The sequence below is a fragment of the Astyanax mexicanus genome, chromosome 24, assembly GCF_023375975.1.
Source record: "Astyanax mexicanus isolate ESR-SI-001 chromosome 24, AstMex3_surface, whole genome shotgun sequence".
Lineage (NCBI taxonomy): Eukaryota > Metazoa > Chordata > Actinopteri > Characiformes > Acestrorhamphidae > Astyanax > Astyanax mexicanus.
Window position 1 is genome coordinate 21,775,721 of NC_064431.1, and position 12,055 is coordinate 21,787,775.

At 40.3% G+C, this 12,055-nt stretch overlaps 2 protein-coding genes across 3 annotated transcripts; both read left to right on the forward strand.

Annotated features, from left to right (window-relative positions):
• The first annotated feature begins 357 nt into the window (after positions 1-357).
• LOC103046447 (zinc finger protein 287) lies at positions 358-7,112 on the forward strand. Of its 2 annotated transcripts, none has more exons than XM_049471894.1 (3): positions 358-1,152; positions 2,657-4,894; positions 5,664-7,112. In XM_049471894.1, exons 1-2 carry the CDS (start codon positions 954-956, stop codon positions 3,529-3,531), a joined length of 1,074 nt encoding a protein of 357 aa, XP_049327851.1. In that variant the 5' UTR covers positions 358-953; the 3' UTR covers positions 3,532-4,894; positions 5,664-7,112. The 2 variants fall into 2 exon arrangements, with proteins under 2 accessions (XP_049327851.1, XP_049327850.1); XM_049471893.1 differs by having other exon boundaries at positions 2,657-4,860.
• Positions 7,113-7,507: 395 nt separating this feature from the next.
• Positions 7,508-11,681, forward strand: LOC103029277 (zinc finger protein 226). Its single transcript, XM_007247732.4, has 2 exons — positions 7,508-7,951; positions 10,504-11,681. The coding sequence occupies exons 1-2, from the start codon at positions 7,681-7,683 to the stop codon at positions 11,301-11,303; spliced, it is 1,071 nt and encodes a 356-aa protein (XP_007247794.3). The 5' UTR covers positions 7,508-7,680; the 3' UTR covers positions 11,304-11,681.
• The last annotated feature ends 374 nt before the right edge of the window (positions 11,682-12,055 follow it).

Sequence of the window (12,055 nt, forward strand, 5' to 3'; positions counted from 1 at the left end):
ATAGTACTAATCTCTTCTAAAACCATAATGTCAGGTGCAAATAGCACACACTGCTATGTAAAGCCGGGTGCAAATAGCACACACTGCTGCATACACCCGGGTGCAAATAGCACACACTGCTGCGTACACCCGGGTGCAAATAGCACACACTGCTGCGTACACCCGGGTGCAAATAGCACACACTGCTGCGTACACCCGGGTGCAAATAGCACACACTGCTGCGTACACCCGGGTGCAAATAGCACACACTGCTGCGTACACCCGGGTGCAAATAGCATGTGCCTATTTTAAATGTGTGGCTTTAAAATATTGTTTAGGTATAACATTAACTGCGAAGAAAAACGGTAACGTTCGAGGAGAAACTAAAAAACACATCTAATCTGGGTCTAATTACTCGTTCAGGACGGAGAGCTCTGCGAATAATTTGCGCTTCAATATCAACTGGATCCGTTTGCATGAGAAAAGTGGCCGTAACCCTGAGTTCGGAGTAAGCTAACCTGCCAGCGAGCAGGTTAGCTTCAGAGCGTAAGTTGCTATAGTAACTGACTCAGGTTCTCTCTAAGCTCGGTTTCTGGAACGGAAAACTCTGAGTTTCCGTTAACTCTGAGTTTACTTACCCGGTTTTGTCACTTAACCTGCTTTCTGGAATACCCCCCAGAGGACGTGTTTACTGTCAGCTTTGCGGAATTATTTTAAGGACTTCAGAAGGACAAGGTTAAATACTTAAATAAATAATTTTTTTTCTAGCACAAACATTAAAATGTACGATGAACCCAAAATAAACGTTTATTAAAAGTTATTTGCTATCTGGGCAGGTGTTTACCGTCTTTTTTAAAGGAATTATTATTAGGAATCAGTTCGTCCATCAGGCGGCGGTAGGAGCGGAGCTCTGTGGTCCAGACCGCCCCTCACTGTAGAAGCAGCTCCAGCTCCTCCAGCTCAGCTGTTTATCCATGGCGTCTCCAGCAGAAATGGCTAAACTGGACTCCCTGAACTCCTTCTTCTATGAGAGGATGGTGGCTGTAGCGGGGGAGATTTTCCAGGCGGTGAAGGAAACTTTCTCTGAGTATCAGCTGGAGCTCCAGCGCTCCAAACGGGAGAACCTTTACCTGAGGAACATGCTAGCTGAGGTTAGCATTAACACCGCCTCAGGTAAACCGCAGTTTCATTTACACCCAGACTGTGAGCTGACCAACTATCTGTCTTAGCTAACCTGTCTAATATATAAGATAATAATATAATATAATATAAGATAAGATAAGATAAGGATTTATTAGTCATACAGAAGGAAAATCCACAGTATTACAGCAGAAAAGGGATAACGAGACACAGAAGAGGAAAGATATAACACAGAAAATAGGGATTTAAACATTAGATTATTGTGAGTGAGAAAGTATTAACAAATCTTAAATAATATTTATGTCCCAATATTTACAGTAGCACATAAGGTTAGTATATAGTATAGAATACTGTGTATTAGTTTTTTCTAAATTTAAGTCTTGACTAATCTTTGAAGCCCCTGGGAACATATTAATATTTATTATATTTTTATATACTAAATTTGGGTGTTACGATAATCCACTATGATAAACCTGAGATTGTTAGACTTTGAGAGGGTAATAAGAAGAAGAAGAAGAAAAAGAAGAAATACTTTGTACATTTACAATAGGATCTTGATTTTTTTCTATATATGGTGCCATCAAGGGGCCACAATATTCATACAGGGCCCAAGTATTATTTCATCAGTCACACAATGTTCAAACACTTGAAAGTAATTTTTAAAAAAGCTTACAGGGTAAAATCCGTAGAGTTAATTTTGTGCCAAAAGTTTTACACAAAAAAAATTAAATCTGCAATTAATTTTTTTTAAAGCACCAGCTCCAGTTGATGAGTTCTGTCAAATCCTCACAGCAGTGTGAGCACACCTAACTCTTACAAACAAATACTTACACCAATGCACCAAAATCGTGGAGTAAGTTTTCCCTCCTAGGACTGAAGAGACAGTCCACATAATGTAAACATATATGGTAATTTTGCAGAAGTACATTCTGCATAAATGACATTTAAGCCCTATCCGGATAGGATTAGTATTTAGGGGGGACGTTAAAAAAACAGGAGAACCAGTGAGTTTTTTTTTTTTTTAGGTTTTCTTGGTCACATGACATCGTGTTCATCTCCATGGAAACGCGCACCCAAAAAGTGGCTATGGTGCGTGACAAAGGACAAATTTTATTAAACGTGAGGTGTCGAAACCTAAAAAGATGTGAAAAGGTTCAGCGAAAAACAGAAGTTAATTCAGCCTGTACTTTTCTCAGAGGACGTCTGAGAAAAACACATAAATGGTCGTTCCAGACAGGAATAAAATCACAGAGGACCCCCATAAAAGAGAAATTTACCCCAGGACCCCCTGAGAAAATAATCCCATCCGCATAGGACTTTTGTGGCCATTTTTTAAAGTTCTTAATTGTTTCTATTATTCTATGAGTTTAAATCGGTGCTATTATGGACGCAGTAATGAGACGCACAGATTTATTGTTTCTTATTGTAATTTATTGTGAGAATTTGTGTTCAAATTATGTGTTGCTAGATTGTCTGCTCCAGATATTTAGATATAAAGGTGTGAGGTTTTTTTAACTAAACCTTTTATCTTTGACAGAGTCGCAGCAAAGCCATGCAGGTGAAGCTGAAGCACTATGTCAAAACACCACCCATGGCCTGCTGGACTCAGGCTCCTCAGTTTTTCAGGTCAAGCTGGAACTTTCTGCCTTACAACAGAATCCCGAACCACAACAGCCAGTGGAAGAGCCGCCTTCATGTCCATCTCCATATGCAGTCACCGCTTGTAATCAAGAGGAGCCACCACCTCACCCTTTTATGGTTAAATCTCTGAACGCTGAAGAGAAACGAGGTGGTGACTGCTCTCTGATGGACTCCACAAGCAGAGCAGAAGCCTGGAGCTCTCAAGCCATCTCCTCCGACGACTCCAACTTGGTTCCGATGCAGCCTGAACAAGAACCTGCGGAGGATCATTTGTTATCCATCAAAGATGTCAGAGATATCAAAGATGAACCAGTGGTAGAGCCTTACCCTCAATGTGAGGACCCGTACAATGATTTTAATCATTTATCATCTCACCTGCAGATGCACACTACGGATAGACTGCTTTACTGTGCAATCTGCGGCAAACCGTTCAGATACGAGAGAGTTCTAAAGGCGCACATGGTGGTGCACCAGAAAGAGAGGCCATACCGCTGTGAGCTGTGTGGAAAGTGCTACAGCTACGCACACGTACTTAAAATACACCTGCGCACTCATACAGGTGAGAGACCGTATCACTGTAGGTACTGCGGCAAGACGTTCAACCAGAAAGGTCACGTGAAGGGCCACGAACGGATCCACACTGGAGAAAAGATTTATAGCTGTTCGGTCTGTGGGAAGCGGTTCACCTGGCTGGGACAGGGAAAGGAGCATCTTCGGATTCATCACGATCAGGTCGCTACGATTATAAGGAAGATAAAGAGCAGCTGTTGAATGTGATGGGACATGTTGGACTTTCATGATGAGTTTTTTTTTTAAGCTACCAGCTGTTTTTAGACATTTTATGGCAGATTGTCATAGAAAATGCTCAGAACTGACTGAAAACTTTCAAGAGTTATTTTATTCCCTGGCAACAGTTTGTAAAATAAATAGCACTTAAATGGTCTTTAAGGCCAATTACACTATACCCTACACATGATGTAGCATGATGTTAACCACTTCAGAAATGTAACTATGTATGTTACAGCGCTGACAGTAGCAGCTATGATTGGTCCACATAGCCTTATATTCCTGCCTTTACAGTTAAACTACAGGGTGAGGTAGACAAACAAACTGACATGGTATAAAAATGTGTAAATGCTTACAATGGTGTGGGCCATTCACACAGGCTACATACTGCGTAGAGTCTGCTTTGACTCAATGCTCAATGATTCAGCCTTGACAGTAGGAATCCACTTTCCATTTCTCCTTAAAGCATCCTGTTCATTTCAGTGGTGAGCGCAAATGCATGGCAAGTCCATCCAGACGATCAGGATGAGTAGGCAGGTACATCAGACCAGTATACCATTTCCAGAAATTGATTGATTGACTAAGTTGAAGGTAATAAAAATCAAATAATCAAAATCTCCAGGTTGTTTTTTTTTTTTTGCTTAATTTGCATTCAAAAACGCCACAGACACGCCCACATGCGTTGAGTCAAGAGATCCAGCTTGCATAATGCATCTAACAAAAAAGGGAAGTTATGGTATGGTGTCCATTTGCTATTTTTCCTCAACACAGCATAGTCAGACAAATTCATAAGGATTTATAATTCCAGGTACTGTCATTACCCTGAATTGTGATTATGTAGCTATAGAACTGATATTAAACAGCAGATACGTGAGCCACAAAAGTGGCTTAAGAAACCTGAAAAAAAGGGAAAAGCAAAATCAGAGAAACTGATTCAAAAACTGAAGTGGTCTCTTATTTTTTTCCAGAGCTAAAGTACACGTTCTTGTTTACTCCAGCCGGCAGGGAGCGATAGTTCACTGGCGGACCTCCTCCTCCTGTGTAGCTCTGAGAGCGAGTACAAACGGCGGGTTTGGCAGGTCCTGTTATTGGAAATCAAGACTGCGGCTAAAATGACTAAATTCGACGCTTTTAATCAGTTTCTGAAGGAGCGGCTGTGCGGAGTCGCTGAGGAAATATTCCGGGCTGTGCAGGGGATCGTCTCTGAGCAGAAGGAGGAGATTAAACAGGCCAGAGAGGAGATCCAGGTCCTCAGGAGGATCGTGGCTGCAGCGAACCTGGAGGAGGACACAGATAAACCTGTGATTTCAGCAGGTAAACGTGGGCTACTTTAGCCTGAGATCAGCAGGTAAACATGGGCTACTCTAGTCTGAGATCAGCAGGTAAACACGGGCTACTTTAGACCGGGATCAGCAGGTAAACATGGGCTACTTTAGACCGGGATCAGCAGGTAAACATGGGCTACTTTAGTCTGAGATCAGCAGGTAAACATGGGCTACTTTAGTCTGAGATCAGCAGGTAAACATGAGCTACTTTTTCCTGAGATCAGCAGGTAAACATGGGCTACTTTAGACCGAGATAAGCAGGTAAACATGAGCTACTTTAGTCTTGGATCAGCAGGTAAATTACATACATCTAATCAAAGACACAGGTAAATAGGACCACTGTTCAAACCCAAATAAGGCCACAGGTTAACATAAGTTAGACCATTTAAATAACTGGGACTGCCTTCTCTTTTTTGCACATTGGTATTTATTATTCAAATGTTCAAGGAGAAGCTTAGGTGTCTGGATCTGAAAGCTAAATAAATTTTAGAAGTTCTGTGTGTTGAGATGTTGGGTTGTATTGGAATAGTAGTAGTAGTAGTAACAACATACTTTGTCTTGTTCTGTAGTTATAGCTTGCCTTCCCTAGTGGTTGACAACAAAAACATATGCTACACTGGTAACCAGCTTAAACAAAAACCTTTATTCTATGGCAGTTCTACCATTAAGCCATGCTCTTAATTAATACATAGCTAACTGTTTAGCACATTTCTCTAGGAAGACGGTTCCAAGTACCAAGAACTCTTCTCAGTCTGTATTTTATTTAAATGCTGTGTCCTGTTTTTCATTTAGATGCTCAGACCAGTCTGCCAGTAGGACCTGACCAGCAGGAATCCAGAACGGAACCACTGAATTCTGAATCCTCTTTAATTCAGGTGAAACTAGAGGTTAATGATGTTCAGCAGAACACTGAGCCACAGCTTGTGAGCAACAACACCTCAACGAGCAACTCCACCACTAACTCCACCCCTCCTGCAAAGAAACTTCTTCCAAGAGTAACGTCGCAGTGCCCTACTAGAACAAAAGAGCATGAAGCTCTACAGATAAATTCCTTCATCTCTATCAGTCTTATGCCGTGTGATTCCCAGTTGGTGTTTAATAACTCAAGTGTAGTGCTAAATCCAAGTTTAGGTTCTCCTCATGTGGAAGGTGTAAAGGTTAAAGACACCCATTCCTGTCCCTACTGTAACACAGCTTTCGATGACCTTTCCCAGCTGGCGTCACACTTGGAATGTCACAAGTACACGGACCCTTACCTTTGCCAGATCTGTGGCAAGCGCTTTACAAGACGGGTGAACTGGAAGAAACATATGATTGTGCACCAGGGACTTCGGCCATTTCAGTGCAAGTTTGTGGTAAGGGTTTCAATCAGAAGTGTCACCTGACGGAGCATGAAAGAGTCCACACTGGTGAAAAACCTTTCAGCTGCTCGGTGTGTGGGCAGCGCTTCACTCAGTTCAATCATGTCCGGAAACATGTTCGCATAATTCATCGGGATAAACTGCAGACGATGGAAAGACCAAACACAGAGGGATTTTTTTTAAACACAGATTTTTTTTAACCAATGCATTAAATGCATGTTTTTTTTTTTTCAAATTTCAATCTAAAATGGATATAAACAATATAAAAGCCACTGAAAGTCACTAAACTGTTGGTTTGACACTGATCCTGACAAATGAGCTACATTTAATGCCACTGTAATGCAGTATGTAATGTGGTTTTGGTTGGCATCAGATCTGTCTCACGGCTCATACCTCACAAGACATATATTCTCTGCTATCTCTTAGTTTTTTATTGTCTTAAATAGAGGGAAAATGAAATGAGTTTGTTAAATTGACTAAGAGGTTTCTGTTAGTCTAATTGTTTAATATATGGTTTTACATAAAACACACACATAAATCAAATGTTTTCACACACCTGACTGAATGTATTTTTTATTGTTTAAAAGATAATTATCTTTTATCTGTGCTCAAATGTTTGAAGTTTGGTTTTAACACTCTAAGACTATAACATATCACTGCAGTGATGTGTAAAAGACCAGAGGTGCACATGCATTAATTTTGCCTTCTTTTTCCGATTGAAAACATTTTAGTCACATCTATTATAGATTTTTCATATTTTTTTGTTGGTTGTTTGTTTTTTCTTACATGAATTTCCACATTTCTTTGTATTTGGTGTTTTTTCTATTTTCTTTACTAATTATTTTTTATAATTTCATTTAAATAAAAGTAAAAAACAAGATCTCAGGCCTTTTGTTCTTGCTGTATAGTATTTTATTTCTGAAATGCTAAAATATATGTTGATTTTCATAGAGCTTCCATGAAATCAACAGCTGCCTTACAGACACTGCAAGACCAAAAAAAGTCACATACTCTAATATTTAATTGGGCCACATTTAGCTTTGATTGTGGCAGACATTTGCTGTGGTATTGTTTTGACAAGCTTCTGCAATGTCACATTTATTTCAATTCAGTGTTCAGTCAGCTGACCTCATTCTTTGAGCAAATACTGTTGCTGAACCTAGATAAATACAGGGGGGGACTTTTTTGCCAGGCAGTGTATTATAATAATAATAATAATTATATATATATATAGAAAAAAAATAGTCGGACTTTTATTTTGAAATATGGAATCGAAAGCGACCGGAAGTGAATTCAGGCTTGTTTTGACCCTTTGGTCAAGAAAAGGGTTCTTGTGATTATTTTTGGAATAAAATTAACTGGGGTGTTCTAAATCTGAGTTTTATCTAATAGTTTAAGCAGCACGGGTCCTGTTTAATGTTCGCGGTTTAGTGTTAAGAGGTTTAAAAATGGCTAAGCTGGAGTTTTTGAACTGTTTTTTGAAGGAGCGGCTGATTGCAGCTGCTGGGGAGATTTTTCAGGTGGTGAAAGAGACGCTGTGTGAGTATCAGGCTGAGATAGACAGAACCCAGCAGGAGAACCGCTACCTCAGAGACATGCTGGAGAACATCAACACCAGCGAAGAGGAACGGAGAGGTGCTGAACTGCAGACCTGTGGGGGATCAGGGTCTCGGTCTGTTTCTGAGGAGCAGAGGACAGCTGCTGTTTATATAAATAAAGGTTAGATAATAATAATAATAATAATATAATGCCATTACTGTATCTGGATAATGTTTTAATAAAATGCTACATCTTTTACCTGATAGATGTAGAGTCATTGTATGCTGATGAATTCGATTAGGATTGAACAGTTTAAAACAGAGCAAAAAAGGTAAGTCTCTACAAGGAAACTGTAGCTAAGTACCCGTACAGAAGTACAGTAGCTATAGGTGCTGCATTTGGATCTGCAGCCTTAACCTAAAGGGAAACATTAATTAACTAGAAAAGTGCTTTTCCTTAAGGAAACGCGGGATGGTTGCGCAGCTAAAACGACTGACAGCGTTCGCCATAGTGGTTGTTAAGGTGTTGCTCAGCGGTTGCTAGGTGGTTGCTAAGGTATTGCTGTGGTATCCATATTGGTTTCTATGTTGTTTCCAAGTGGTTACTAAGGTGTTGCCAGGTGGTTGCTATGGTGTTTCGTCGGTGTCTGTGGTGGTTATTAAGATGTTGCTGAGCAGTTGCTAGGTGGATGCTACGGTGTTGCTTTGGTATCCATGTCGGTTGCTATGTTGTTCTATGTGATTGCTAAGGTGTTGCTACGGTATCCATAGTGGTTGCTATGTTGTTTCTAACTATCTACAAAGAAACTGTAGCTAACTAGATTATTAATAATTATTTATAATAACTAGCTAGAAAAGTGCATTTTCTTAAACGGCTGACACCATTGGCTATAGTGGTTGCCAAAATTTTTTATGGTGTCTGTGGTGGTTGCTATGGTATATGTGGTGGTTTTTAAGGTGTTGCTAAGGTCTTGCTATGTTGTTTCTAAAATGTACAAAGAAACTACCTGCGTAGAAGTACAGTAGCTATATGATGCTATATTTGGATCTGCAGCCTTAACCTAAAAAGTTTGTTTTCAGTCTGGATGTAAAGCTTGAGAACAGGGGCATCAGAAGCATTTTTCATGTAGGGGTGTGGGCGGGAGTTGATGAAATTAGATGCTGTTACCTTCATTCATTTTTTATCGGTTGTTCTTTGTTTTTTAATGATTTTCTATGAATTTTAAACTTAGCTAAACAATTTCTAACCAGATTTCAACACAAAAGCAGCTACACATCATACTTGAGTTCTGCTGAGTTAGCTAATATAGTTGCTAAGCAACAAAATGCATGTTATTTTGGCTAGCTTCCAGCAACAAAAGCCTAAAGTTGTATTATGTTGACCAAGTATAAATCGCCTTGTACCAACTGTTGTACACGACAGAAAATAGTGAATTAAAGTGTGTGAACAAATAAACTAATGTTTAAGAGAAAGCTCTTTCCCCTTCAGAACTGGTCTTAATTACTAGCTGGTCTTAATTACTAGAAATCCAGCACCCTGTGCTCTGATTAACTGTTTATGATAGAAGGTTTGTTATTTAGTTCACAGTGTTCACAAGTCGTCTTGTACATGAAATCTTGTGAATTATGAAGTGAATTATCTGTCAAAAATATCTGTTTTTTAATCCTATTGAACTGCTTTCAATGATTTGTTTTCCCTTTTTATTGGGCAGTATGAGTGTACATACAAACACTGTATGAGCTGTTAAGTACGGTGGCCGAGAAAGCCCAGCGCAGTGCAAATTGAAAGGCGCTGCAAAAGCACAAAACACATCCATCAAAATTACAACACAGGCGCAGCAAATAGAAAAACGCGCTGCAAAAAGAAAAACGCGCTGCAAATACAATCACAACACAACGGAAGTGAGTCACAACACAACGCAATTTTCCCGGGGGACCTTAAAAGATGCTGTACCAGCTGTATACAAAGGACAATAAGTGGCAAACAAGCTTCTGAAAAGTAAGTTATGTTTATTACCTGTGATTACCACGGTTGTGTGCATATTATTAAAAGTTCTGCTTCACAAAACGCCTTGTTTGCCACTTATTGTCCTTTGTACACATAGTGAAGTCCGAGAATTTACTGAAGATGCAGCTTAGCTGGTACAGCATCTTTTAAGGTCCCCCGGGAAAATTTCGTTGTGTTGTGGTTGTATTTGCAGCGCGTTTTTCTATTTGCAGCGCGTTTTTCTATTTGCTGCGCCTGTGTTGTAATTTTAATGGATGTGTTTTGTGCTTTTGCAGCGCTTTTCTATTTGCACTGCGTTGGGCTTTCTCGGCCACCATAGTTAAGCATGGTAGTGGTAGCATACAGCCCAAACACATATAAAATTTGATTGTGGAGTGACTATAAAGTTTACTATCGTCAGGATTTTGAAATATTGTTTACAAAGTTCTGAGCACAACCTTATCACTAAAATATGTGGACTTCCTGTGCAATCCAGGAAACCAACTAATTGAATTAAATTCTATGTAGAATTTTAACCCTGATTTCAGAAACTTTTTTCTTTTGAAGATGTATGTAAAAGTACACATGTTCTGCCCTAGAAAGGGAACAGTTTGAAGACATAAATCAAAGCTTAGTATTGCTAATGCTGACATTTATGACCATGATGAATCCACATAAAATGTAAACAATTAGAACTTGTTTTGAAGCTTTAACATGTGCTAATTTTTTTAATGTCCTCTGCTCAGTTCCCCCAGACATCCAGCCCTCTATTACAGACGACAGCAAGACCAGCCAAGGCCCACGAGACTCAGAACCCATGATCCAAGTGAAGCTGGAGCTCTGCGCTGTACAGCAGGAACTGGAGCCGCAACAACCGGAAACTGTTGCCCACAATCAGGAAGCGATGTCTTCTGTCCCGGAGAAACCTATGGACATTGAGGAGAAAGAGCAGTGCAACGGTTTGCCGATGGATCACATCCCAATCAAGTCAGAGCTGTACGATTCCCAGGCTGCCTACTCCGATAACTCCTGCGACTTGTCTGCGGCACAGCGGGAACAGGAAGGCATCGATTACTTTGAGGTTGATGAGGATGACCTGGGCTCGCGGTCGGGTTATAGACTGTATAGCTCCCTGGCGGATCGACCGTCGCACTCTCAGAGCGAGCTAACGGACAGTCTGTTTTACTGCAAGATTTGCAACAAACCTTTCAAGACATACCTGTGGCTAGAAAAGCATTTGGTGAGTCACAATAACGAGGAGCGACACGTCTGCGGTGTTTGCGGCAAGCGCTTTAAACAACTTCAGACGCTGGAGAGTCACATAAACAATCACACGAAGGAGAGGCCGTACTGCTGCCAGTTCTGCGGGAAAGGCTTCAGTCAGAGGAGTCACGTTAAGGATCACGAGAGAATTCACACGGGGGAAAAGCCCTTTGTCTGTCCGGTCTGTCAGAGGAGCTTCGTGCAGCGGAGCCAGCTAATGACTCACATTCATACTCATTCCTACATGATGAAGGACTTGTCGGATGGGAAACAGCAAAGGTGAAGATTATAGACTGTACAATCAAACAATTAAGCGGTTGTTTAGGTCGGGTACACACTACATGATTTTAGGCTCAATGTTCCAGTCTCAAATTTGAAGGAAATCGCAAATCTCACAACGTTCACTTGGCTCTCGACACTTGCTTGGTCGCTATTTATGAAATGATCACAAAATGCGATAGAAAAATGTGATCATAAAGCTTTCAAATGATCACTAATGCCTCGCAAGGCCCAAGACGTGGCAGGGGTGGCAACTGCCCCTTCCAGTGCCCCATGGTTGAGAAAACATCAGTAATGTGCCCACTAAAGTGGCAAAAGAGAGACAAAGACAAAATCCCATTTCTTTTTTGTGCCCCTATCTTTTTTTTTTTTTTTTTTTTTTTTAAGTGTAACCCTTTCCTTTGGAACAAAGTTACAAGAGGAAGGGGTAAAATCCTCCCCCTAAAAATTGGGACATCCCTTCAGGATCCCAATACAGATATAGCTGGAGCGTTCAGCAACCTAGCTGCTGGTTAACTAGTTCACTTTAGGGCATCATATATCTTCAGGAAGGCAAGTAAGTAGTATTGTCAATTTCTTAATTCCTTTGTAATGGGGAACTGAGGTCAGCTTTTATTAGCTTTTATTTTATGGTTCTGTTCCACTTTAAATAGTGCAACTTCTGCCATCTGTTGCATCATTTAAGGTGGAGCTACTGGGATGAACTACTAGCTATTATGCTATTATAAAACATTCAACATTAAAACAACTAATTAA

Excerpts from the sequence above, each read along its gene's own strand:
- LOC103046447 (XM_049471894.1), top strand. The coding sequence starts at position 954 with ATGGCGTCTCCAGCAGAAATGGCTAAACTGGACTCCCTGAACTCCTTC. Across the intron at positions 1,153-2,656 it reads TAGCATTAACACCGCCTCAG|AGTCGCAGCAAAGCCATGCA; the intron begins GTAAACCGCAGT and ends TATCTTTGACAG.
- LOC103029277 (XM_007247732.4), top strand. The coding sequence starts at position 7,681 with ATGGCTAAGCTGGAGTTTTTGAACTGTTTTTTGAAGGAGCGGCTGATT. Across the intron at positions 7,952-10,503 it reads TGCTGTTTATATAAATAAAG|TTCCCCCAGACATCCAGCCC; the intron begins GTTAGATAATAA and ends TCCTCTGCTCAG.